The following is a 27545-nucleotide window of genomic DNA, read 5'->3' as shown; positions in this document are numbered from 1 at the left end:
AGCAGTAGAGTCAGCAATGTCACCCTTGCGTAAAACACTATATACGGCGCTAAAGGATGTAAATGGCCATTTTTTCCAAATGCGTTACACAAAATGCATATTTTTCAGTTGAAAGTAAAAAGCTGTGTCCTCTAATTATTATAAAAATGTAAAATACTTGGGCGGTGAATAAGAATGAATGTTCACAAAATGAGTGTGAGCATTTAATATGTCAATTTGAGCTATTAAGCATGCTCTAAGGTATAATAAATAATAAAATATTGTACACAAATAATGTTTATGAATTATACCTAACAATGTTGTCATTAATTTTTAGTGCACTTTCAATAGCGTGATTGACATCAGGCTACTCTAAAAATGTTTTCTTATGAGTATAATACAAAATCGTGGTTGAAAATAATGTTTGGATGACATTTAATCCTTCTATGTACGGTACGCAAATTTAATCAGTATTATAAATGCAGTAACAGATAGAGAATTGAATCACTGATGGCTTCATAACTTGCCTTTTTTTCTACTGAGAATGAGAACGATTTGTTGTTTCCAGTATCGGTGCTAAAGAGAACATACACGCTGTAATTGCTGTCCTCAATGAAGTAGTATATAAATGAACTTGTTTGCGCGCTGTTTGGAGAAACACATTCGTCGAAGAGTGTAATGTGTGGTAGGCAGTCTCAGCTGACCCCTCGCAAAGGCTGTTGTGTCCCTTTTTTATGCAGTGAAGGCTTTGATGTATTCTGCCGTGAAGCACTCGTAAGATTATGAGGAGAAGGAGCGATGATCAATTTGAAAAAAAGGAGCAACATTTTGGCTGGACCGGTGACAGCACAGCCATTTCCGCCAAGGCAGCAGGGTGAATAATGCAAAAGCCATATTCCCCTTGTGTTTAATCTTGCATTGTTTTTGCAGAGAAAATTTCTGCTTGCTTTCTAAGTCATGTCATCCTCGGTTGTCATCCCGTCTCTCAAACCATCAAAACGGTATTAAATGTTGCAAAGCTGTGCAGCTAGAGAACTTTCAAAAGTCAGAACCCATTTGCAGAGCAGCCCTTGTAGAAAATGTATTCTGTTCTCGGCAGAATTTTCCTTCAGTTCTTTCCACTGAGAAGTTTACTGATTTCTCCCAGTGGAATCTGCTGGAATTTATCGGTTCATGGTTGGCAGTCACAGATTAAGGTAAATGTCGATCCGTAATGACCCTCTACATGTTAGTATTGCAGTAAAGCTGGGCTTTTATGTCAAAGATATCGGAGAGGGAGCTATTACACATGACAGGGGTGATCAAGGGACTCCAGACCAAGGCAAGCATTATTAAATATTGACTAGTTCTGTGATTTATGTAGAGCTGGAGGAAAAAAGTGACTTTTTAACCATTATATATTCTTCAGCAACGAAAACCAGCCATTTATCTCCTGCTGGTAATAAAGAACAGAGTGCCTGCATATTTTAGTGGAGGGAAAACCTGGCCTTATAAATGAGATGGACTCTTTCATGATAACATTTCAGTTTGCTAATTGCCAAAAGCAAAACAGGCAAATTGGAAGCAATTATAAGAGTTGACTTCAAGTGCCTGCTATGTTAGTTCAGCTCAGGAGAGCCGGGTGGTGGTGAAAGAATCATTGGGGAATGGAACCCAGAAAATTTCATTACGTTTGTTGACTGTTGCTGAAACTTTGCTTTGCAATGCTAAATAAACAAAGAGCGTTTTCCCCCAGAAGTCAGGGCTCTAGCAATTGACATTTGTACTGGCTGTTTCAGGGGTGTGCAGGAAGGAAATTAAGCATTAATTCATCAAACTTATATAAGACATCATCTGTTCACTAGATTCACACAAAGCTTATTGAATTGTCTGATGGCTAATTGGTATTTTCTTGACATAATGAACAACTGTATTTCGTCCTTTGCCGCAATGCTTGTTAAAGAGGCAGGGATTAAGATGTAAAAATTGGAGGTGGAATTCACTTAGAAGGGCTGCATATAAACACCAAAATAGCTGCGCCCGTCGCTTGAATTGGTGGACCGCTCAGCAGTACGTTAAGCTGCCAGTTTGGGAAGCTTGGGAAACAGATTTTAGATCTCAGATCTGAAAGGTCACGTAAGTGAATAGGTTTTGAAGATTGTTGCCTAACAAGAGTTTTTGCAGTGACCACAGATATTTTTGTAATTTCTGTGTATACAGCTCTCAATTGAAAAATCTTTATTTAAATTCATTATTGTAAATAAAACCTCAAGCTTCTGGTAGGAATATGAGTCTTTAATATATGAACATATCATTTGCCAAACAGCGCAGTCACCTTCTCTTATTAAGAAGTTGTTTAACTATGCTCTGTTGCAAAGCACTTCAAAGATTACTAGATGTCAAAATGTCTGTTATGAAGGAAGGGGGGATGGGGGACATTTTGCTTGACCGTCTGGCTGGCCGAGTCATTCCAGCCATGACCTATTTTTATTTGAAAGTAGGGATACTCAATTACCTTATGCCAAGAACCGGTTGCAAAAAAAGCCCATCAGATATGAAGAGTATTATGAAAAAAACCAACCTCACATTTGGGCAATGCTTCTATAAAAATGTAGTCTTTAGTTATTTTACTTTACTTATCTGTTTCTAAATGAAGTAGAATTAGAGAGAATTAAAGCTAAAGATACCTGAATAAATATTTTAGCATGTCAGGGCATATTGCAGAGGTATCTCTAACTTGATAATGTGGGGTGCACTATCTTCTTCAATTGTAACTTAACTACGTGGGACCTGAAAGGTCTACATTTGAACCTAATATACCTCCATGGCTTTTTTTTTTTTTGGCTTTTTTTTTTTTTTAAGTAAGAGATGTTACAGCTCTGAGGGTTGGACTCATGAGATACACCCTTTCTGAACCACAGAAATCCTTCTGCATAAGTATAGCCCCTGGACAGGGCAAAGGATACAACTATGAGTGCGAGCAATTTTTTTCCTAATGCATGTTGTATTTCTATATTTTTACACCACTATCCCTAATGTACGTTGTGAAACTCTACTTGATGTGTTGTTCTCTTATCAGTGCCCTACTATAGCATATGGTGTGTTGAGATAGCAGGTTGATGACATGGAAAGTGTTTAAATAACACATAACTTAACACTTTCTCTGTCATGAACTTGTTATTCCAACACTTCAGAGACAGCAGCTGATGTAATGCTGAATATTCTATGGATGTCCCCAGGCTTAGCTCCTTTTTTGTCCTGTTCCAAATCTTTCAAATTTCGAATATGTATGTCTCTGTCTCACTGTCTTCATATTTTATGTACACTGTTTTTCCACCAAATGGGTCTGCCCCTCATCATATTTAAGCTGTTATATAACTTTCCATCCAGCTGTTTTTACAAATATGTTTACCTCACAGGAACTGAAGTGAACAGCCCGAGAGTTTATTGGTGATGTCATTGTTATAATAAGTTGTATTTAATTCTAGACTGTTTTCTAATGGGGCCAAGTCATCTTAAATAGTTTGCAAAAAATTTAAAGTTGCTGGGTTGGTTTTTTGTTTTGGTGTTTTTTTTTTCTTTTGGGGGTGGGGAATATTTATCCTCTTACAGTAAAAACAGCAATACATCAGTAAAGACTACATTGTAATACATAAAAGCAAGAGAGAATGTTCTAATTGTACAGACTTCTTTAAATTCCTGACTTTTAAGTCCAATATAAATCTTTCTTAATGCATGTTCTAGTTCTTCATTGCTGTTTAGTTCTGATACTGCCGATGGATTTTTTTGATACTAGCATGGCAAGATCTTGGTAAATAGTGTGTGTCTGGTCAACATTTATCAATAGCCAGATTGGAAGAGAAGAAAATACTATCATAAACTGATTGAAAAGGTCACTGTGGAAATGCAAGTGTGAAATGTAGATCAGCAGGAGATGGTTTGGATTTTCTGCCAATAGCAGAGGATACTGATAATGGTTTTTTCCATAGTTTGACTATGCTTTAACAATGTATGCAAGAGAAATACCTGTATCAATTAGCCTTCATTTTCTAATTCAACAGTTTATTTTCCTGACAATCTTTCTCTTTGAAAGTACCTGTTAAAATACGGGAAGGAGCTTTGTTGAGTCTGTTTCACTGTTCTGATCTATACAGGTATGTTCTCCAGAAGAGTATTTCTCAGCAAACTGCATATGGGGATCAAATACGATTTTAGAAATTGAGGGCTCTGTCCCAGTTCTGTAATGCCCAGGCAACAGCAAAGACAAGTTGCTGTGCCTCAAGTCAGTTAAGTCCCGGTGGCTCCTTGAAGAAGCCTTAAAGAGGAATTTGTTTTGCAATTGGTTAGTCCAAGGCATGAAATACTAATATTACCAGATCACAAACAGGTTTTCTCTCTTAAAGAGGAGTTAAAGTTCTTGTTATTATCTGATACACTTCCAATTCTCAGAGGACCTGAGAGGGAAATAAAAGTGACAGTGTCAGGCTTATTTCCCTCAAGTAGTTTCCTCATTCAGCCCTGTTTACCCTCAGGGTGGTTTAGATTAAGTACAGGGTCATTTTTAATTGCATCTGGATATCTGAAATTAAGTTCTAGTACAGGAAGAGTCAGGTATTGCCTCTTTTCCAGAGGAGAGAGTTGGAGGAAATTCTTATCTTCCTACCTGTGTCAGATGACTGCATTAGCACAAAACGAGTCCGAATCTGTAGTCCCCTGGATGTTGTGATGCATTTGAATGCAAGTTTGACATAAAGAGAATCCTTAATTAACTATATGTCCTTAGGGAGTTTCACAACACAAAGTTGCAGGGTTATACTCAGAACTCTTTGTTGCTTGCGAATGTAGGAATGAATGTAGAAATCAATGTGTGTTATTTTTATTATTTTCAGGTTTGTTTGGGGTTTTGGTTTGGGTTGTGGGTTTTGGGTTTTTTTTGTTTTTTTACTTTTTGTAACTTCTGCTGTTGACATATCACCCAAGGTTCTTGTTTTTTAGCAATGTAACTCATCTGGTGTTTTTGTAAAGGAAAAATTACCCATCTGGTAACTCTGCTTATTTGGAGACACTATACCAGAAAGCTTCCTTACAGCTTACTCATTCTCTTGGCAAACTGGCGAATCCTGACAGTAGAATACAGCATTATCTGGTAAAAAGGAAAAAACCCCTACATCTATAAATAAGTTGACTTTTGCATATATACATTAGAATTTTGTTCATCTAATATTTTTAGTTTAATATTTACTATATGTATAAATAAATAGAAGGAAGCACGGACCATCTAATAACTTGACTTCTATTAGAAGGTTCCTCTTATAATCTTGATTGTGCACAGTGCTTTCAGTGCACTCATCAATGACAATTAAAATAGGGATTGTTAAGAATCAAGCTAGCCCATAAAAGCAATGTCTGCTGGGGGAAGACATGCCACCTGCAGATGCCCACAGAACTGGGGAGAGAAATGTTGAAGCTCCTTAAAGTTCCTACCCTGTCTTGTGTTGAAGGTTTGAGAACAGAGAATGAAAATTATATGGGATGTTATCTTCAAAGATGGAGATGATGGTAAGTGTTTTACATTTAGATCTGATGATTTGAAAAGAGCACAACCGTTTTTCAGAATTAAAGATGTTTCAGAAATGACTAAAACATTTCTGAGAGACTTGTTAGGCCAATTTGCATAGTGAATTTCTTTTGGACTTGGTTGTTTGTGTGATTACCTCAAAATATAAATATCTAAGTATAGATTTGCATTTACAGTTGCTGCAAGTGAATATGCAATACCTGACAATAGATACAAGTATGGATGTGCTTTAATATTTGCAAGAAAACTTCTTTTGCAAAAACAGCAGTATAGTCATACCTTATATGTAATCAAAGCATATATTTTCAAGACAAGCTATTTCTTAAAAAACTTGCTGATTTTTTTTCCTGTTGATGAGTAGTTATTAAGCCTTTCCTCTCATGTAGCTGAACATTCAAGAAGTTAGTTCCAAAGAAATCTGAATATTTTTACCACAGTAGGTAAATATCAGGCCTGTGTTCTTTCTGCATTTAGTCACTTACCAAAGATGTTTATAATATCATGTGTTCCTGTGCCAGGGACAGATCATTATTTATTAAGGACAGGAAAAGTCACTCCAACTTTACTCCAGTAATTTAGTATTGCGCAGTAACCCTTTACATTCTGCAGCCTGAATTCCCTAGTAGTAATCCTTGAATATTTTCTTTTTTCAATATGATAGGCACACTAAATTTAGCATTGATAATAAGAAAAATAATCCTTTCTTCAAGAAGATGGCCCGAGGGGAGTAGAGATCCTCGACCTTAAAAGAACAGTAAAGTTTTCAAAAGGAATATGAATCTGAGAAATTGTGGCATATTAGTGATATTGGTAATTTACCAGCTACCTTTGTGATATATAAAAAGATATTTAATCTGTTTCAGTTTGTTGTACTGCTATGATATTGCACAGTGCCTAAGGTACCTTAGTGCTGCAATGTTACTAATGCTAAGGCCCCTGAAACTGCTGAGGCAGTGCTTTCCGGAGCTTCTCTGGCAGTATTTTCTGTTATAGTTCTCATGCTGTTAGTCTTGGATTATTTTTCTCATGGCCTTGCACCTACAAACCCCAATAGTGTTACAGAGGATCTTCATGGGAGCAGCTATGATGCTGTGAGAATTGCCTCTCCCTCCTAGGTCTTTACCTTCCAAAACCTAGTATAAAACAAAGTCGATAACAAAAATTTAAATACTTGTTAAGTGTTATCCATTAATATACGTACACAGATGTTCACTGACCTGTCAGGGTACAACACTCACACCACATTAACATACTCCACACAGCAGGAATAGCATCGTAAATGGGAACAACCAATTGGGAGTTTGAGCAGTTCCCAAAGGAAATATATAGTGGCAGAGGGACAGTGTGGCAAAAATCATCACCACCACCGTGAGCAACAGCATTGGCATATTCACCATCACCCCTTCCCCACTCCCAAAGTAGGATGCTTTTGTGGGAGCCCTTAGCTGCTTTCCCAAGTCAGCCATTAAGGAGAGTTTTCCTATTTCATCCCCTTCCTCCCTTATTTCGTGTGTCTGTCTCCTTAGTTTCAGCCACAGACCTCACTATTAAAACGCACTAATCCTAAAGATGTTTGAGGGGGGAAAAAAGGGGATGTGTGTGTGGTCCATTTTGAAGTAGTCATGTTTAATCTGTTCACTAGAGCAGGACTTAAGGGTATTTTGGCACTGAGTAACGTGCCATTTAAAGTTTGATTTTCATGGCTAGAAAACTCATAGTTATGCGTGCACTTTAGGATGATTATTGGGTAGTGTTTAGTCAAGCTTCGGTAGATTTTGAACAGCTTCACTATACACCATGTACTAGCATGATTTCCTTCAGCACCAGGTATGCTTTTCTTTTCTATTCCTTGGTACAGGTGTCTCAGAGGAAAGCAAAATGAGAGCAGTCTCTCTAATGTCTACGTTAGACTGTTTCTTTGGTGAAGACTAACATCAGATTGCAGATAGTGTTTTAATTCATCTTTGGCATCTCTCTAGTCATATAGTTATGTTTTTGTCACATGTGCACTGCTCTGTTTCTATATTGTGTTGCATAATTTATTGGTTTTCAGGTTATAAAGCAGATACGTAAGGCCGAACCCCATTTCTGTGAGGAACGTATTATCAGGTCTTACAGGCTGAAATTCCTAGTGACTGCCAATAGCAGGATAGTCTCTGAAACCATCCCTGCTCCCTTGGAACAGTCTAGGGAATAATAGCAATCTTCTGGAGATGGTACTGGTAAACAGTATCGAGTAAAAGAGAATTTGCCAATCAGTTCTCCTGTGAAAACAGTCTTTTAGTTAATGAATGTCTTCTAGAGTTTTTATCCCACAGGAAGGCTGAGGAGGCTACATTGACAGCGCTTAGGTAACTATGGTAAATCCTGAATGCAAAAATACTGTTTATGACGTTGGACACAAAATGATTCGTGTCAGCAATGTAAATACATGACTCAAACAAAATATATATAATCTGACTAGAGCTTACACAGGTAAAGAAATTGTGTTTGGACTCTTGTATGTGTTGGTTTCAAACAAATACGCTTCACTTTAGATGCTAATGTTAAACCTATCTATTTTCTCAGATAGAGAAAGCGTGATGAAAATTGGGGTTTGACAAGCTCTGATGAAGTTTCTATTTGAATTGTATAAGGGTGATCAAATTAGATTTTGACTATGTAACTTCCTAGTGTTATGCCAGAAAGATACTGTGATAGGTCACCCTTTTATGTGCAGTTGATATGGCTGTTTATGTTACTCTACATGGTTTTGCCCTAAATAGGCCAGAGCGTGCTACTCTCTAAGTACAACAAACACTCACCTGAATGATTCTGTGGTTCTTTCAGTCTACAAGTGCATCATTTATGATGCCTCATGTGGGGTGACTGGAAAAGCCAAAAGAATGTCTTACGTCAAATAAAAATCCTAGATCAAGTTTAGAGCTTCATTCCTTCCAGAGTATTACAACTAAGTGTAATGGCATTTGACAGTATTGACATTTTTTATATGACTTCTTTTGGCTAACTCAGCATTCTGAAAAAAATAAATAGTGTTTTCCCTTTGTGATTGAAAGGGTTAAATAGTACCAATTCATTACCACTCACAAAAGGATTTATTTTGTTCTCATAAATCAGTTTTATTCCACATTTTTATTATTCCCTTGGGTCAGCTGCTCCAATTGAAATCAATACAAGTGCAAGTGACACAATCAATCTAGATATTTGATTATGGATTTCAGAGTCCCAGTTCTGCTCTGTGTGTTTAGCTAGTCTCCTTCTGATAGTGTCCCTGGAGAATGGAAAATGCTTATTGGCATCCATGAATTATGGGCATAGATTCAGAAACCAGATACTGTGATAATCTCCATTTATGTACTGCTGCAGCTAGAGAAAGAATGTTCTAAGCATGAAAAAACAAACTTGAAGATTTTAAAGCTAACTGTTTCTGAATTTTTTTTAGTGTGTAAAATCTCTTGTGAAATAAACTTTATAAAGTCTCATAATTTGTCTATAAAACCCCTCAAACAAAATGGATTAAATCAATAATTATATGCTCTATCATCAGCTTAACACCACCAGTACAGCTAATGTTTTTGCTATTCGATGCCTTTTGGTCATTTATAGACAATGTGATGTTATGCCACTTGGGGTACTAACCTGTGCTGGGACACTTTCTCCTGTTTATGTTGGGATAAGAGTACCTGGACACTGGAAGCCTGTGTGAAATCCACAGAAGTTGTTTCTACTCATAGAATGCTTTGCAGAGTTGAGTGGCCTCACCCTATTTTATGATTTCTTTAGGTCATGGACAGAGTTACTACAGTGTGTCCCTACAACACTTAGTACAGTGCAGGGGGGTGTCCAGGACTGATGCCCCTTGGTGCTGTTGCAGCAAAGTGAGTTACAATACAGATGAATATACTTACAGCAGAGATTTAATACTATTCTGCATACACTGTTTTAACCGGAAGGTCTAAATGAGACAGACTCAATTGCAAGTCTCATTGGACATTTCTATGTTTATGAAAGAATAATGAGAAAACCTAAAACAGTAATTCAAATAAATAAAAAATTCCTTTTGACAGTTTCATCTACAAATACAGACTTTTTAAGTTGAAAGCCTCATGGCTGAAAAGGGTGGATGAGACCACACACCAAACATTGTTCTCTGCCTGCCATCATGACAGAGCCTAATCTTGGCTGCAGTCATTAACTATCCATGGGGTCTGTGCTAACTTTCTTGCATGAGCTCCCCCATCAAGTTCTGGACTTTATTCTTATTTCAGTCCATAGAATTAATAAGCATATAAATGCACGTTCCTTTGTGTTTGTAACACTAACGATCACTTATTTTTACTGACAGGAACATGCTTTCATCGTAATGATTACCCCTGCTTTGCCTTAGGGTTCTTGAAGTATTCTGCAAATTTTTGTAGAATCATAGAACAGCTGAGGTCGGAGAGCCTCTTCTAGAGATCATCTAGTCCAACCCCCCTTCTCCAAGCAGGGTCAGTTGGAGCACATTGACCAGGACAGCATCCAGTTGGGTTTTGAATATTAGCAAGAATGGAAACTCCACAACCTCTCTGGGCAACTTGTTCCAGTGTTTGACCAACCTCAAAGTAAAAAAAAAAAAATAAAAAAAATTCTTAGGTTTAAACAGAATTTCTTTTATTTTTTGTATGTGCCCATTACCTCTTGTTCTGTTGTTACATACTGCTGAGAAGTGTCTGACTTCTTTACACCCTCATATCAGATATTTATAGATATTAATAAGATCATCCCCCGCTCCAGGCCTTCTGTTCTTGAGGCTCAACAGCCTCAGTTCTCTCAAACTCTCTTTGTGTGACAGATGTTTCAAGCCTTTAATCATTTTACACGGGCTCCGCTCCAGTAAGTCTGTATCTGTCTTGTACTGGGGAGCCCAGAACAGGACGAGCACTCCAGATGTGTCTCACCAGGGCTGAATAGAGAAGAGAGATTCCTTCCCTTGACCTGCTGGCAATGCTCCTCCTAATGCAGCCCATGAGGCTGTTGGCCGCCTTTGTCACAAGGACTCATTGCTGGCTTATGTTCAACTTGTTGTCCACCAGGACCTCCATGTCTTTATTAAAGCAGAAAAGCAGCTTTCTAGCATCAGCCCCCGGCCTGTACCGGGGGCCAGCTCAGAGTGATGGACAGAAAGTTCAGCATATGCATTCTGTATTCCTAAAGACAGTCTAAGATAGCGGTACCAAATTTAAGTCTGTGAAAAGGCACAGAAGGTGCCTTTGGCTGTTTTAAAGTGATGGAAACTGAGCTGTCAAAGAAACAACTTGAGTTGTACAGTCAGAAACTACACCTGGGTCTTTAAACTTTCAGATTTCTGCTGCATGTGGCCATGGGACTTTCATCTTATTCTTTAAATATTTTCTATTTTTCAGTCTTAAAACTAAAGGCTTCTTTAATTACCAGAGGGAAAGGAAAAAGCTAAGTTTTTTCAGTGCAGGTAATGTGAACTTTTCATTCTTTACAGGAAAATGAATATTTTGGATTCATAATTTTTCCAGTTTGCTGCAGTGGCTTTAAATTACCCACCTTGCCTCATCCAGCAACTCCCCCTAACCCATGAGAATGAAGGTTTCTTGTGATAAGAGAGACTTTAAGTTTTGGACTCAGTTTGACAGATTGAGACTATGCTATGTCCTTAGGAACAATACATCCATCAACTCAGGAGCAGAGGAAGAAGTAGTTGTTCAGGAGATTGAGGTGCAAATTCAGTACTGTACTCATCTGAAAAAAAACCCCACACCAAAAGCAAAACTCAAAAACACCCCCCAAACCCAAACAAAAAAACCCACCGCAAAACACAGAAAAAACCCCTTTACACTGTTGGAGAGAGGTGTATGGCATCAAAGCGCAGAAACCACTTCATAAGATCAGTATGACAACTGGGATGACAATTGGAGAACAGTTCATTATTCCAGTTCTTGGGAAAACAGAGTCACCAATAATGATTAAGAAATATTTTTAGCTCTTTTTGGGGGGATAATCGACCTAACTGAAAGTCACGGGTTTTTATTCTGAATACTGCACTAGAAACAGTGGGAAGGGAGAGAAGAAAAATCTTAGCTGGGAGGAAAGGAGTAGCTTGTGTGGAAGTTAATGAGGCTGAAGAATAAGCAAAACTAATGGACAAAAGAATGAGCTTACAGATGAGGAGGTGTGCATATTCACAGAATTTCCCCCAGAAAAATGTGGTGCCAAAGAGGCAGAAACCAGCACAGGGACAGAAACTGGTGGACAACGAGGACGCGGTATGGGGAAGGATGGGGAAAAGTGAAAAAAGTGAGTTCTTATTTCATTTTTATTTTGCTATTCTGACATAAACTTTTTTTGTGGCGCAAGATGCTTAACCCCTGTATGCTCACACACATATAAAGCAGGCATAAAAATAACTGTAAGTGTTTGTGCTAGTTAAATAAGTAATCTTTGTATAATTCTTTAGCATCTCATATGAACTGTTCCTTGACCCAGAATTTTACTACCTTTATTCTTTGAGTAGTCTTCTACACTGGCAATAGTTCTGCTTCTATCTGTTGGAATACTGTGGAGCAATGTGCTGTCTAATGTACAATAGGGTATCAGGACCTGTATGTACACAATGGAAACAGTATAGATTGGTAATAATATTTCAGAGTATGGCACAAAGCCTTAAATTCACTCAAAAATACCTTTTGCCATGTAGTAGCACACAATATGTGGTGTACTTTTTGTGATTGAAGCCTCACGATATCTTGAAATAGTGATATTGAAAGAAAATAATAGCTCATTAAACATTTGTGATAATAAGATGGCTTAAGTACCTTTTACGTGGAAATTTCTCTGTGTTTCACAAACTATGGTCCTGTAATATCATTTAAGTTCACACAAATCTGGGGGTAAGGTGAGCAGTCGGGCAATTTCTAGGACATCACAAATAGGAAGAGGTAGAAATCTGTTTTACAAAGGAGGCTCGGTTATTGAAATCCCATAAGAATACAAACAGAGAAGTATAAGGAAGCTGATTTTTTACCAATATCTTCTGTATAATGACAGCTAGCTCTTGACTAGGAAAAGAAAAGTACGTGAGCACCCAGTAATGTTTCTCACTAGCATGGCCTCCTCACTTCCTGAAGTCAGCAGCCCAGTTGTGTCAGTGTGTTTGCGGTACCATCACATTAGACTGGTTATGTTTAAACTTGTTACTTTAATAATCATAAATGCAGTGGTAATAATAGAAATATTTGGTATTTTCCCATGCATATGAAATGTGAGTTTTTTCTGTTTGATACATAAAAAGGAAACATCTCAATTTATTACCTTTTTCCTAAAAACATAAATTTGGATCCAGATGGAAAGAGTACCTTTAAATGTGGCAAATTCTGGGAAAAAACCCAGTTTTTAAATGTGAGATGAATGCATTTAGTTTGTATTATTTCTTTTTTCCATTGCAGTCTTTGTCATGAGAATGGTTTCATGTTGTACCATTTCCTGCGCTCCTTACAACCTTTGTCACATGAATAAGATATCAGAACGCTAATGACTAATATACAGTATTCTGTGTCTGCTGATACTATACTGTACTACCGTGACCTTTGCAATATTACGTATTCTGATTGGCTGTCCATTTCACCTCTTCCCCACAAGTTAATAAGGCTGTAAAAAGGAGAGAACTTGAAATGGCCAGCCAGTCAAATTACAGAATATTGAAAAGGTCAGAGCAGTACAGCACACAGAAAAAAATTACGGAATATATGAGGCATTAAAATTCTTGTGACAATGATTATAACAAGAATGGAAAAGGATACCCATTTATGTTATTTCAATCTAGTGAACCCCATAGGATGACGGACCCAGGACAGCAGTAATTTACGCACCACCGACCCGCAGGAGCTTTATTCACCTATTTACAGGGGTACTCAGTAACAGGAATGCACGTCTGCTTGGGAGCCTCCTTCAAAGTGTCCACCCAGAAGTGAATGTTCAAACACAAATACTCACCAGCTAGAGTGCTGTGTGAAGTTTAGCACTTTTAAACAATGATTTTGGATGGAATATGTATTTGTGTATCTTTTAATGTAAGCATCTTTTCTTACTTTGTTTCAAGTGTACATAGTTTTGAAGTATGTATATGGATATCCTTTAGCCCTAATTTCTTCATTTGGATAATGTTTTCCTGAAAAACTGAGATTCTTTGATCTGGTATAAAACTAGGAATAAATGGAGAACAGCTCAGGTTTTTCTTAAATACCAGACTTAGCTAAAGAAGTGCCTCAGAAATATTGGGGGAACATGGAGAGCCTTATGAGCAGGAAGGCTAGTAAAAGAACAAAACCATCACGATGCAAAATTATGGAAAGATTTAAGGAGCATGGGGAAGCCTTTCATGTCTGCAAAGGGTTGAGTCTTTTTTGAGAGGTTATAAGAGATGGTGGCTTTGATCTCTCTTCCATCTGAATTCATCTTTTGGTACGGGTGCTTGCATGTCTAAGTGTTGAAGGATGTGGTGAGCCAGTTCTAGGAGTTTGTTTCCTGCCTCCGTAGTTAGGTTGTTCATGTTAGCTGTGTCTTAAGGGGATCTTGCTTGTTGGAGTGCTGGTGGCTGTTCACGGCAGGAGTTACAAGGCAGAAATGTGCAGGAACAAGGAGGTATTTTGGTGGAAACCACTTGTCTGAAGTAAAACAATGTCTCAGGCCTTTACCAGTGTCTGAGGCAGCTGCTGTTTAGATCTGCAGCAGACTTGCTGGTAGGCTACAGTAGGACCTGTGAGCAGGATGGAGAGAAAAACACACATGAAAAATGGAAAAAGAGAGGTCTTATCCACTTATACTCACAAATAGGGTCCACCCTGAAGCAGTCTAGGCAGGAATGGCACGGAGTGATATGACAGGGTTATCGCTGTATCGCTTTCTGTCAGGCTGAACCCATGTGTCTGCATTTTCCAGCCCACTGAAAGCAAAGTTTAAGCAGTGAGAAGTGGCAAAGCTGCATATTGCAAGTCATTCCCAGCAGGACCTGCATTTTAAAAATGTTCTTCTAATATTTTACTTGCCAGTAGCAGTAAGTTGCTTGGCTGGGAACCGGGATAAAACACCTTTTGTCCGTGTAAAATTCAGGTTAGGAAACTTGCAAGTACTCCTCAGCTTTTTATTAGAAGCAATGAAAAAATTTTGAACTCCTATGTTGTCTATCTCATTGTAAATTTGCAAGTTCATTTTTGAGCTGAATAAAATGGTTATGTAATTACGTACTTCTCCTAATTATTGAGTAATTATATACTTCTTATAATTGCCGAGTAATCACTCTGCTATAACTAGAATTTAATGTTACAACTAATTGTATAATTACTGTATATTAATGTTGTTATCCAGGCAACTTGGAACAGAGTGTTATCCAATTCCTTTTCTGTTACTTGAAACTGTATTTTTAAAAATATAGTATAGTTAGCCATTGGAAGAAAGATTAATAGTGGAATAAAAATATCAGCAGAGGAATTACATGCTTTCATTCTCGGCTCAGGTGGATGAGAATAAAAATATTAACATGTTAAAACTCTACTGCAGATAGAAAAAGTTTAATTTTCTCATGAATTGGGCACATAAATTGCTGTTAGGGAGCCTACTTTTATGCTTGAGGTTTGAGTCTATCCTATGTGCCTTGATCTGCCAGCACTGGATTTTTAAACTTTCCTACACATTGTAGGTGAAGCATTTTAAAAACACATCTCTCTTCACAGGCAGCCGAGTCCTGAAGTGTTTCACATCACTAGGACCTTAAGAATGTATATATGTCAGTTGGCCGTGTCTAATGGCTTTCTTGTTGTTAATTAAACAATAGGTGCGTATAAGTAGCCTAGGTACATAAGGGTAATCTCAGACCAAATAACTTTGGTTCTGCAGCATTGGTATGTCTGTATGTGGAATGTGTAAACCGTGGTGGTTGTTCTTGCATGATAAGAAGTTTTGCCTCCATTGCTGTTTATAAAGTGGGGCCTCTCAGGCTAATGTAAAATTCAGTGAAATCCAAAATAAATCCATCAGGTTTCATGAAATTACCTTCACACTACTGTAGTCTGTTTGGGAAGTCTAGTGCTATGGCTTGGTGTAATCCAGGTAGAATTTGAGCGATGAGGAACTAGAGTACAAGGCAGATTTATAAAAAGTGTTTTATAACCCCCCAAAACTCAGAAAGTAAGTTTGCCATATGTTACCAGCAGAATAACTGAAAACACCCTTTGTGCAGCTCTGTTAACATCAAAATAATGGAACAGCTTGGACTTGTACCATAAGTGAATCACAGATTGTTTATAGGAATCCCCAAATTAGAGGAAAGTCCAGATCACTCATCCATGGTAAAATGTAATGTGAGCATGACTGAAATGTACTGCATATGCACATGTTAGTGCATATCATAGAAATATGGGATATTTGAAAAATATTTCAGGTTTAATAACATTTCAGTTTTAACAGTTCATTTGAAACTTGCATAAAAAGTAGTAAACCCAGTGAGTTTCACTTAAAAAATTATTTAAAAGAGAGTTTCTAGGGTTTTTTAATTCTATTTTCTTTAGATCTTGTAGAAGACTCGGATGTGAATATTCAATCTTCTGCCTGTGACAATGCTTTAATTTAAGATATTTTTAATAGTTGCATTCTGTTTAATCTCATTCTCATACCTGTAGTCTCAGACTCGTGTGATTCTGCTGTTGTTTGTAATGCAGAATTTCCATCGGCTTCCATGTTGAGAGCTCTCCATGGAATGATGGATAGTAGTAATAATATTAATCATTTATATAGCACTTTATATGTTCAAAATATTGGATAATCTTTAAATGAGCTCAGCTTTGCTCTCAGATACGTGAGTGAAATCTTTATTGAGTCAAAAAAATTTGTTACTTGACATACAATTTTTTTATTTTCCAGTCTTACTCATCAGGTATTTTGCAAAGGTTTATTTTATTATTTTTGTAGGGTAGAATATTGTCTTATCTTAAGTTTGAGATCTTAAAAGGGTTGTAAAGGACAGGTAGGTTGCTGCGGTGTCCTCTGATGACTTCAACTGATAAACTGAATACTTCAAATCCTTGTTTTATCTTTGAGAGGACTGCAGGCCATGCTGGAAAGCATGTTTCTTACTGCAGATAACTAATTCTTATGTATGCAATGGAGTTAGCTTATAAAATCCTAAGGTAAGTGTTTTTCTAGTGAATTCAAGAAGTTTTACTAGTCTTTCATAGGCATAAGAATTAACCTTAATGTTTTGAATTTGCAGTTATCACAACTGTTCTAGAACGTGAGTAATTTCTGAAAGCTGGCTTCTGTTTGCAGTGTATAGCAGTCAGCTTTGCAACTGCGTGGTTGGTTCATTTATTTTCCAAGCTTTGCAAGTACCACAAACGGTTGGCAAAAGGGGGAGAAGATGGCGAATAATATTTTTTCGTCCAAATAGGCCATTTTTTGGTGTTACTGGTATCAATGGCAACTTTTCACTTGAGTAGAAATAAGACTTGGATCATGAAGACAGGAAATTGTAGCAGATGCAAGGTCTAACATTTGTTCTTCTCTCCCTTCCCCTGTTTCTTTTTTCATAACAGCTAATGCTAATTATTCTATTGTAAATGGTACTCGGATGTCATGCAGCAGCAACGAATCCAATGTATGGGTACCCATTAAAGGACTGATTCCGTTTTCTAACTACACAGTACAAGTGAATGCTTCCAACAGCCAGGGCAGCTTGATAAGTGATGCTATAACAATAGTCATGCCTCCAGGAGGTAAGTATAAACAAGTGCTTTTTCTGCGCATGTAACAATTACACAAATACTCTGTTGAAGAAAATGTTATTTATTATTGTAACTGAGGACTGTAAATTCAGAAGAATATGTTTGCATTAGTAGTTCTTACTAACAAAAATGTTCTTTTCAGCTTCTAATTTGTCATATTGTTCAATCTAAGAACTAGAGAAGGAAAACAGGTAGTTGTATAGATAACATATTATGTAGGTGAGAAGTGCATTATATACTTCATTTTTTTTCTGTGAATGGTGATGTATTCTATCACGGACTGCTAATCTAATCTAAGAATGTAGAGAGACTCACCTGCATTTTGTATTCTGTTTTAGAATAAAAGTTGTAAGCACTGACAAAGAGCACTTACTGGATAGACTTAGACAATTTGTTTAATACTAGTCATATAAACCATTGGTAATATATTGAGCCAGAATCCACAAACTGGTATAGCTGTAAGAAAGTCAGTTGCAATGAGCTGATTGACGGTGAATGAGGCTGTAAGCCACTTTGGAAGTTATCTTCATAAAAATTTGAAATAAGAGAATTGAGCAAATACTCCCTAAACACTGTGCAGGAATTATTATTTTTTTACAAATGAAAGCTTAAATTTACAACTATATATTTCTTCCTTTTGCATTTTCTTTCTGTGGACATCCTAATGAATTAGCTTTTGTTGAATAAATGCTAGTGGAAACAATGAATTTAAGGCAATTTTGAATTCTAAAGAGCCCAACAAAACTTGAACTTGAGAGATGTGATGTCTCTCAGGTGTAGCTGATGAGCAGGAATAGTGTAGAATAACATACATATCATTTGAAAGTAGAAAAGAAAAAAGAAAAGGAAGGGAAGGGAAAGGGAAACAAACAATCCCATAAACCTTTACAGCTCAAAAATACAATTATACTTGGAACAGTATGCATGCAAACAGATGGATTAGTTTTGGGGCCAAACCAACAGAAAGACTTCTGAAAAATGAATAAGTAAAATGCAGAGTTTGTATGACAGATTACTGAGCAAGAAGGAAGAGGTAAATTCCCAGCACATTTTATACTTTTCCAATCTGATAGCCAAATTACACCTAATATTAACAAATATACATTGTCATATAGTAATAAAACCGCATCTTAGTTTTACTGCTCACTTAAGACTGAGCAGTAAGACACTGACATTTCTAATCCCAGTGTCACACTTCAATTTTGCATGTAGAAATGACAAAATTTGGTAGTGAAAATTTTACCAAATGAGAAGGTAAAAGATCTTTAAAGATAGGCAAGGATGTGCACAAGTTTATGGCAGCCATTAAGATACACTTTCTTTCATCATTAGATTGTTGTTGATTACAATTAGAAAACTTATAGCTTCGAAATTATCTTTTTTATGACCTTGTGGTAGTTTAAAAGCAATACCTCATTGATTAAATAGGTTTTAGTTCATGCTTCCTTTTAGTTAATGATCTGAAAACATATTATCCTGATTTACACATAAAATCATGCTGAAAAGCATGTGGCATTCACTAGGATACGTGTGTTTAAGTAGAATTAAATTAGCAGTGAGAGTTATTAAAGAAATCTTCCATACTATTGTCCAGTGGTCTGTGATCTGTAGTGAAATGAATAATAAATGAAGCAGTGCATATGAGAGAAGTACTCTCACATATACTATATTCTGTATGTGCACACATACAGACACATGCACATGTATATTTAGGACAATGTATGTTTACTTTACTATGATGTTTATTATAATGACTCTTTGAATGCCATACAATTCTATTGCATGCTAAATTATGAGTATAACGGTAATCTTACACTGGGCTGTATTCAGTGGCTTCACTTACAAACACTTTCTAAATCATTAAATGAAATCTAGATGCTACTGAAATCAGAAGGAATTTTATTTTTTATTTCAGTGGCCAAGATTTCACTTTGACAGAAGTTTTGTTTGATCAAAGAATGTCTCATTGTATACAAAATCACAGACTTTTAATGAGTGTTAATATGCAGCATTCTCTTTTCAAGGATGACAAAAAAAGCTGTTTCAGAAATTTGCATTGTGGGCAGTACTTCATGGAGCTTGATGAAAGATTGTGTAAGAGGGAGAATGATAGAGGACAAAGGAGTATTCCATTTTGAAGTTACTGCAGATCATTGTTTTTCAATTATGACACAGATTTTCTTCCACCATGCATTTCTTTTGTTTCCTTTTTTATTTAAAATGTATTGCGCATAACATAAAGCACACCAAATCTTCAGTGTTACCTGATTGAATATATCTTAATTTCTCATCAAGTTGATTTGCCATGCTTAAAGTCAACGCTTAAAAAAAATCTTAGAAATAAGGAATATATTTTATCTAAGCTCTTGACTAAAATTGCAGTGCAGGTTCAAGAGTTCTTGGAAAGATTAAAAAAATAAAAACTGAATCCAAATGTTAATCCATAAATATGAAACTTTGTTTTGACCCTTACCCTGTAGTGGTCTGGAGTTACTAATGGGGTTAGGATTTCAACTCTTAATGGGACTTGGTGCATTAGTGTTTTGTATGCATGGAATTCAGCATTCAGTTTAATAAGTGGTTGACATTGGTGATGTCCCTTAATTTGCTTAAATCTAATTGGCTCTTTTATCAGTCAAACCTGTATGGATTGGCAATTGATCAGAAAGGGTCAGCCATGACTGTGCATGTACTTAAATGCTGGAAACACCAGTTAAAGTCACTGTTGCATAATAAGAAGCTGAAACCATGAGAACAAATGATCTTCAGAGTTGGAAGGCAAAAGAAAGCAGAGAAGTTTTTCAAGATGTTCAAGTTCAGAACAAAGGCATTAGGGAGTATATAAATTTTAAATACACTGCTTTTTGCCTCAAGACTTAAAGCTTTTTTTTGCCAGATGAACTGAAATCTTGTCTGAAACTGTCTTTGTTACATCAAAGAACTGCATAGAAAGCTAAAAGAGATAGAAGAAGCATAAAAGGGCATAGTTTAAAATGATTAGTGACAAATTTCATACCGCTGAGGTAGAAGTAAATTTTTTTGAGTTTTATATTTTTTCCAAAAAGAATAAATTTGTTCTATTTATCTTGTCCTAAACGGCTTTGGTAGAAGTTGTAAAAAATAATATACTAGCCAGTGCTTCACATTAATTTGAGCATGCCAGCCAGTAAAAGATCTAGAGAACAAATTGTTTTAGAATTAATTTAATTAGGTAAATGAATTGAAATGATACAGCGGATGTAAAACTGCAAAAATCTGGGAGAAAATCTTCTGTACTGAGTCCCTGGTTATATATTTTTCTTCTTAATGAGTGCTAGTTCTAATGTAGTGGCACATAGAGGACCTCATTAATTTAGGACTGCTTTGTAATAAGTGATGGTAAGCTAACAGAAAAAAAAAAGTTGCAATCACTACTGGTAACAGCTTATGCTCTAGTTAAATCTGTTTATTCCCTGCCTTTGAGCACAAAAGGCCTAGTATGGAAGGGTGTGTGAAGTCCTCTATGCAGGAGGGAAGAAAATAGATTACGTTGAAAAAAAATAGGTGCAAAGAGAGATAAGAGAGAGAGAGACAGGCTGCTGATCAGATGGGAAGCAGGAAGCTGGAGGCTCAGTCATCACCTCCAAAGCACAGAAAAGGACCGGATTCCCAGGTAATGACAAGAGGAATGAAGATTGTTGTGGGTGGTAATTCTGCATCCCATTGCAGAGTTGTCTCTGTGTGGTTACTTGTGTTGGGGATTACAACCCCCAACTTGGTGCTGACTTATCTATAGAAAAAAGCCTCAAAGAATTTATATGTATTCCCTATGTAATACCTAAAAGGGAAGATACTTTGAAAAAAAATATTTGCCTAAGCAGTGATGTGTCTCTTCAATCTCTGGCATAATTTGTGGAGTATGTTGTTTGTTTATATGCTCTGTGATATGCACAACATAGGAATATGAAAGATGTCAGATTTTGCCTTGGACTCTTAAGCACCTGCCCTGTGCTGCTCCCTTCTTGTGTTTGGGATGCTGCAACAAGCTTGGGCTAGTTCTCAGCGGCAAAAAGAGAGCCTACATACTTGTCGCTGTTGATGTTTGTTCAAAATCTACAGAGGATGGTGTCCTGCAGCCAGAGGATTTCAGCCACTGTTAGTTTAGGTAGCAGCACCTCTGAGACTGGATATTGGACCACATCATAGGATCATTGATCTAATCATGCAAACAAATAAGAACCACATCATACAACTTATATTCACATCTGAAAGCTTTTGCTCATGCAAGTTGATCACTGAAGCCAGCAGACCTCCTTAGATGAATGAATATTCAGTAAATAAAGCAAACTGATTCTGTTAGGCCAGAATTATTTAGGAAGAAAAATCAAACCTGAATATGCTAGAATTTTCCTTGTGAGACAGGTTTGTTTTCCCATGATGCTCAGTACACTTTAAGAGTCACACCATAAAACTTGTTTTGAGAGAATTTCCTTTACTTCAAATTTCAGGTATTTCTGAGACATTAGTTGTTTTTCTCATTTTTCTCCTTTTTTCTAGTCTTTCTTCCTTTTTTCTTCCCCTCTCCCCACCCCATAGACTTAGACTAAAATCCAGCTGGATTCTTTTTGTTCTATATCTTCTGGGGTTTTTTTCATTTTTCTTCTCTTACATTCTCTTATGTCACCTCTTGTAAAGGTAGAGTAGTAAGAACAGAATTTAAAAATGGAAAAAATAAATGAAAGGTAGTTTAGAAAAAAAAAAATCTTCTGGCATAATTCCATTTTATTCATTATGATAAAATTATATTTTAAAAAGTCCAAATTCTCAAACATTTGCATGATATCTCTATAACTTCAGAATAATATACTCTCTGATTTTGATAAAGAACAGGAAATGTTTTAAACAAAATTGTTGCAAACAAGTTGACAGGGTTGGGGTGGGGACTGTTAATGGAAAGTTCTTAATGAAAAATGGTGACCATATCTTTTCTAGAGGTAGTTTAAAGAGAGAGCAGGATAGAATAGGGAGGGGGAAAGAGCTCTCATCAATGACCTAGCTAATTAAAGAGTGTCAGTGGCAAGCTGTGTAAATTGTCTGTTCCAGTTCCTTTTTTCCAGAAAGATGATTTCATGGGGATATAAGGATAGGATTGCAAAAGCGCTTGTTTGGAAAACTGGGAGTTGTTCTAATGAAACAATAATTCCTCTCTAACCTCTGCAGTATTGAACTGATTGTCATTTTCATTAGTTCTACTTTCTTCTTTTATTCCCCTCTCCCAGTCTGTTCGGCAGATCTTTCAGTGAGCTCATACTGTGTCTATTCTTGGGTTTGGGTGGTTGTTTTGGGTGGCAAGAGAAGAGAGAAGTCTCATGCCTGAAAGGTTGTGCCTTCTGATTCCGGCAACGGGAGGCACAGAGGTGCCCACTTTACTGCTCGCTTTCCTAAATGGCAGCCAGCTGGGGCTCAGCCTAACTCCATGCACCATAAAGGACCGCCTCAAGCCTGCTTTAAATTGAACCGTAGTGTAAGTCCCTACTCATAAAACTGGAGCATGCCAGAAGGCAATGACACTCCAACTATGTCTTTATTCTTCTGCTTGCCTGCTTCCCTTCGCCCCTGCATGCTGTCCTTTTAGCGCTAGGCAGATGTCCCATTGTTACAGCTATGATGTTTCCATGCTCCAGACACAGGAGACCTGTATTTGTCAGCTCTTAGGTTGCTTTCTGTCTTCTGGAGCTGCATGAAACAGTGTGGTGGGTTGACCTTGGCTAGATACCAGGTGTCCACCAAGCCACTCTATCACTGACCTCCTCAGCAGGACAGGGAGGGGAGAGAAATAAGATGAAAAAAACCTTGTGGGTGAAGATAAATAAAGTTTAATAAAGCAAAAGGCTGCACGTGGAAGCAAAGGGAAAACAAAAGATTTATTCTCAACTTCCCATCAGCAGGCGATGTCCGGCCACTTCCCGAGAAGCAGGGCTTCAGCATGTGTAACAGTTGCTCCGGAAGATGAAAGGTGCAAATAACGAATGCCCCCTACCTCCTCCTTTCTCTTAGTTTTTATTGCTAGGCAGACATCATATGGTATGGAATATCCCTTTGGTCAGCTGGGCTCAGCTGTCCTGGCTGTGTCCCCTCCCAAGATCTTGCCCACCCTCAACCTACTGGTGAAGGGGGGGATGAGAAAGGGAGAACTGTGCAATAGCTTGAAGTAGCTAACTGATCATCTATAAGCAGGCATTTAGCCTCATTGTAGTGATCTCACTCCAGGTCTTTCCAAAACCTTAACAGTACCATGAGGTCTAGGTGGTACTTAAGATGTGTTGGAAGAAATCTGCAGTAGAGCAATTTCATGCTGGACAACTACAGCTTGATTGTACTTCTGAAAAACAGAATATATAAAAGTGGGAAAAATAGGCTGCTGTGGAATTTAGCAGCAGACCATTATTTAAAATGATTACCTACCATCACATGAACCTATTTCGGACCAATTTCAATTGTACATAAAAAAGAATACAATTTAAATTAAGTATGCAATTTTTATATAATCTTAAGCCTATTCATGCTTAGTTTAGCTTTTTTTTTTTTTTTTGCATTCTCTATAAATCTGAACTAGACTGCTCAGTACTCTAGTTAAAGTCAACATTCTTTATGGAATAAATTAGGTTCTTCAGTTGAAGAAATTCTACAATAAAATGGCATTGAAATTCCTAGTGAAAACATAGAGAAAACATTTGAAAAATCACACTATGAATTTTGTCTTTTGAAACATTTTCCAGATATATGCAAGTATTAGGAAGAGGATCAATTTTTATGTAACTTTGCTACTATGATTTGCACTGCTTTTGTAAAAAGCTCACTTTATTATATTTATTTTTCACAACTCCTGCCCCTATAGTTTCCAGAATAAAATGGTGTTTTCATTAACTGTCAACAAAGGCAAATGTCTGTGGGTTGGTTTTTGGAGGTTTGGGGGTTTTTTTGTCATTTCATTCTGTATTTTCTGCACTTGAAACATCTCAATTATGGAAGTTAGCCTAGTGATCGTAAAGCACTTGAGTAAAGTGGCAAGGGCTTTTTTTGAGCTACTTTGCAGACTTGAGGAAGCTTTGAAGTTCCTCTGTTTGCAATGAACCCTGTAAGCCTCCAGCAAAGTTCTGCCACCCTGTTACATATTTGTCACGTTTCCATATTGGGGGGGGGGGAGCTTAAGGGGATAAAAATTAACGGTCTCTTAAGATCTTGCTGAGGGTGAAATGTAGAGGGAATCAAATCACTATTCTTTTCCTCTCTTTAGCTGGGGACAAAACCAGAGATGATCTATCTTAAACATCATGACCATAAAAGTACTTTTGCTTTTTTTTTTTGCTGGCTTCCTTTATGGTTAAAAATAACTCCTATTAACTCCTATTTAGGACTTTTCTGTGTAGTTTGGAAATTTGAAATTGAATTTAAAAAAATCTTAAAGTTTGTATCTGAATTCTTAAAACACTTTGCAGGAGTAAAATACTTTTTTCTCCATATAGTTAGTTATTTGTTCTGGTGGTGGTTTAAGTTTGACTTTCCCCTACTTTTTCCTAGTATAGTGCTCCTCATTATATGACATCTATGCAGTTAACTTTGGGCTAGTTGACTGAGTACCTAAGGAGAAATAAGCTTCTCTCTAAAGACAGAAAGGGAGAGAAAAAGGAAGTTGAGTGAGAATCAGTCATTAGAGTTGCCATTTCTCCCCTGGTGTCCCTATAACGCAGCGGTGTTGTATGCTACCCTCTTTCCTACAACAAAGGCGACTGCAAGAGTCTATAGCCCCTAGTGATTCCCGATATTTGCAATTTTTCCTCACTGTGCTTTTCTTTCTGAACATTTATTTTTGTGTCTGCATGCACGTACAGATGCACACACACAAATGCGTATATGGTATATTAGTATCTGCGTGTTCATGCATACGTGCTGGATTTTTGTCTTTTTTTTCTTTGGATCTGTATGCAGATCTTATTTTATTATGGTGGCAAAGAAATACTATGCTTTTAGATTCTTCATTCCAGGTTAGTAATACAAGAGAGAATGGGAATTAATGTATTTCATGTTACGGTGGGATATGCCCAGTATTGAATTATATTAATCCTTACTATTCATATACTGACATATTTACTTTTATGATTTTTACAACTATTTACTAATTCAACTTTCCAGTAGGCTTCTGAATTGACTGAGGATTTTTATTCCCATTTTATAGATAGATAGAAAGACAGGCATGTGTTAGCAAGGGAAGGTAAAGAGATTTTTATATTCATCCTCATTCTAAAAAGTATAATATACATGTCAGAAAGTTTGTCAGCCTCTCTTCTTGTCCCTCATCTTAGACTGGGGGATTGCCTCTCCATGAAAGGTGTCACCATAGTTGAACGTGGCCACTGTGTACATAGAAAATACATGAATTCAGGTTGACTGACTTTAGATTTCTAAACAGCTCTCATAGAACACGTGGAAAGAAAAGAAGTTGAACGAGTGAAGAGATGGCATTATATAAAGAAGGAATACTTCTCTTTTCTCTATTTTTCCTTCCACCAAAGTTGAGAGTGCTCTTACATGCTGAGAAGCCTATTTGAGAGTGTTATTCGTAAGAAATTGATAGTGTTGTCCAAAAAATTCAACAGGATGTTCCTGATGGTTGTAATCTGAATTAAGCAGCTGTAAATTTTCTGTGATGAAGATTTAGCCTTTTTTAGGCTATGTTTTAAAAATGAACAAAGGAGAGGAAGTTTTCCCTGCCTCTCTACTTTTTTGTCAAAAGATCGAAGAAAATCTGTGTTGTAGAGAATAAGTATTGCCAAGGTATTTCCTTTACCTCAACATATGGTGAATTGCACGTGCAGATTGCGGTAAATGCTGTGACATGTCTTGTGGCGTATAAGGCAAAACACAACATGGTGATGGTGTTACTAAGACTTTTAATCAATTAGGTTACCCAATTTTGAACAAGATGATAGTAGCCAAGGTCTTTTCAGTAAAAATTCTTGAGAATAGATCATTCATTGTTCTATATTGACACACTTCCACCAATTCCAGTGGATTTATGTGTTCTTCAGCATTATCTGAGGAAATGAAGCCAAGAGTTAATTCATATAAATGGTTTATTTGTTAAAAGTATCTAGAACAGGACATTAACTGATGAGTAGCTACTTAATAATGCTGTACGAACATTCCTGTGTGAATGGGTTGGGTATAAAAGGTTGTAATCCTATTACCCTATTCATCAGAGAAGTCAACTGTATATTTTGCATGGATTATTTCCATGTGTGAATAGGCTTGTCTGAATTGCTTTTTATTCACCTTAAATATTAAATATTTTGCTTCAGTGGATAACACCTGGATCGTATTTCTGTCAATTGAAATGCTATTTTTAGTGGGAGACCAATCCATAAAAACAGTTAGGAATTTTTGCCACAGTTAGGTGGAACAGAGGTGTCACCTTTTATGTTCTGTCATAGCTTGTCTCAGAGCACTGGCCGAAAAAAGGAGATCTGGATTATTCATCCTGAAGTGACTAACATTCCCATCTCCCACTTGCCAGGCAGCGTACTAATCCCTAGGTTCATAAGCAAGGAAGGCAGAATACTGCCCAACTGTACTACTGGGGGTGAAGTCGTCTTTACTGGAGGAGAAGACGGAGCAGGTACTGTTGTAACACAGGGCTAAAGACACTTCTCTGGTCAGGGCGAGGCAGCGCACGTCAGCAGCAAAGGGGGCAAGAGGAACGGGTCGTGAGCTCTGGGCATTTGTGGATCTGGATTTTTGTTCATGGGTGCTGATACTCAACATGAGCATCAGAATGTGGTCCTATTGCTATTTTCTAATACAGCTTAATTTATTGATACTGCAGCTGTTGAACTAGACTGTAACGTGAAGTGACAGCCATAGCATTGCAGTCGGCAATTTTGAGAAGTGATAAGACTTCTTGTTTACTCTGTAAATGTGATAGTTCAGATTTGTCGGCCTCGGCCTTACGTGTTACATAAGAGAATAATATACAGTGTTTTGTTGTTATTTTCCTCATTATAATAGTTTTATTCCCAGAACTAAATTTTTGATTCTACTCTCTGCCATTGTGCAGATTACCCCCCCCCCCCCCGAGAGTTTTGCATGTTGATCAACGGCAGGATTTGGTTATATAGGAAAAACCACTCCATACTGTTAATGATGACAGATACAATTAAATTAATTCTCTGCCATATCCTTTGATG

General features: G+C 37.1%; 1 protein-coding gene across 1 annotated transcript in view; it reads left to right on the top strand.

Moving 5' to 3' along the window:
• Positions 1-27545, top strand: part of USH2A (usherin) — a 395461-nt gene that overhangs the window by 216308 nt on the left and 151608 nt on the right. The window contains exon 37 of the mRNA XM_054821392.1: positions 17134-17313. Coding sequence (XP_054677367.1) covers positions 17134-17313 — 180 coding nt within the window. The remainder of the gene's footprint in view (positions 1-17133; positions 17314-27545) is intronic.

This window comes from Grus americana, chromosome 3 (assembly GCF_028858705.1).
Source record: "Grus americana isolate bGruAme1 chromosome 3, bGruAme1.mat, whole genome shotgun sequence".
Classification (NCBI taxonomy): domain Eukaryota; kingdom Metazoa; phylum Chordata; class Aves; order Gruiformes; family Gruidae; genus Grus; species Grus americana.
This window is presented reverse-complemented; position numbering and strand designations above follow the sequence as displayed.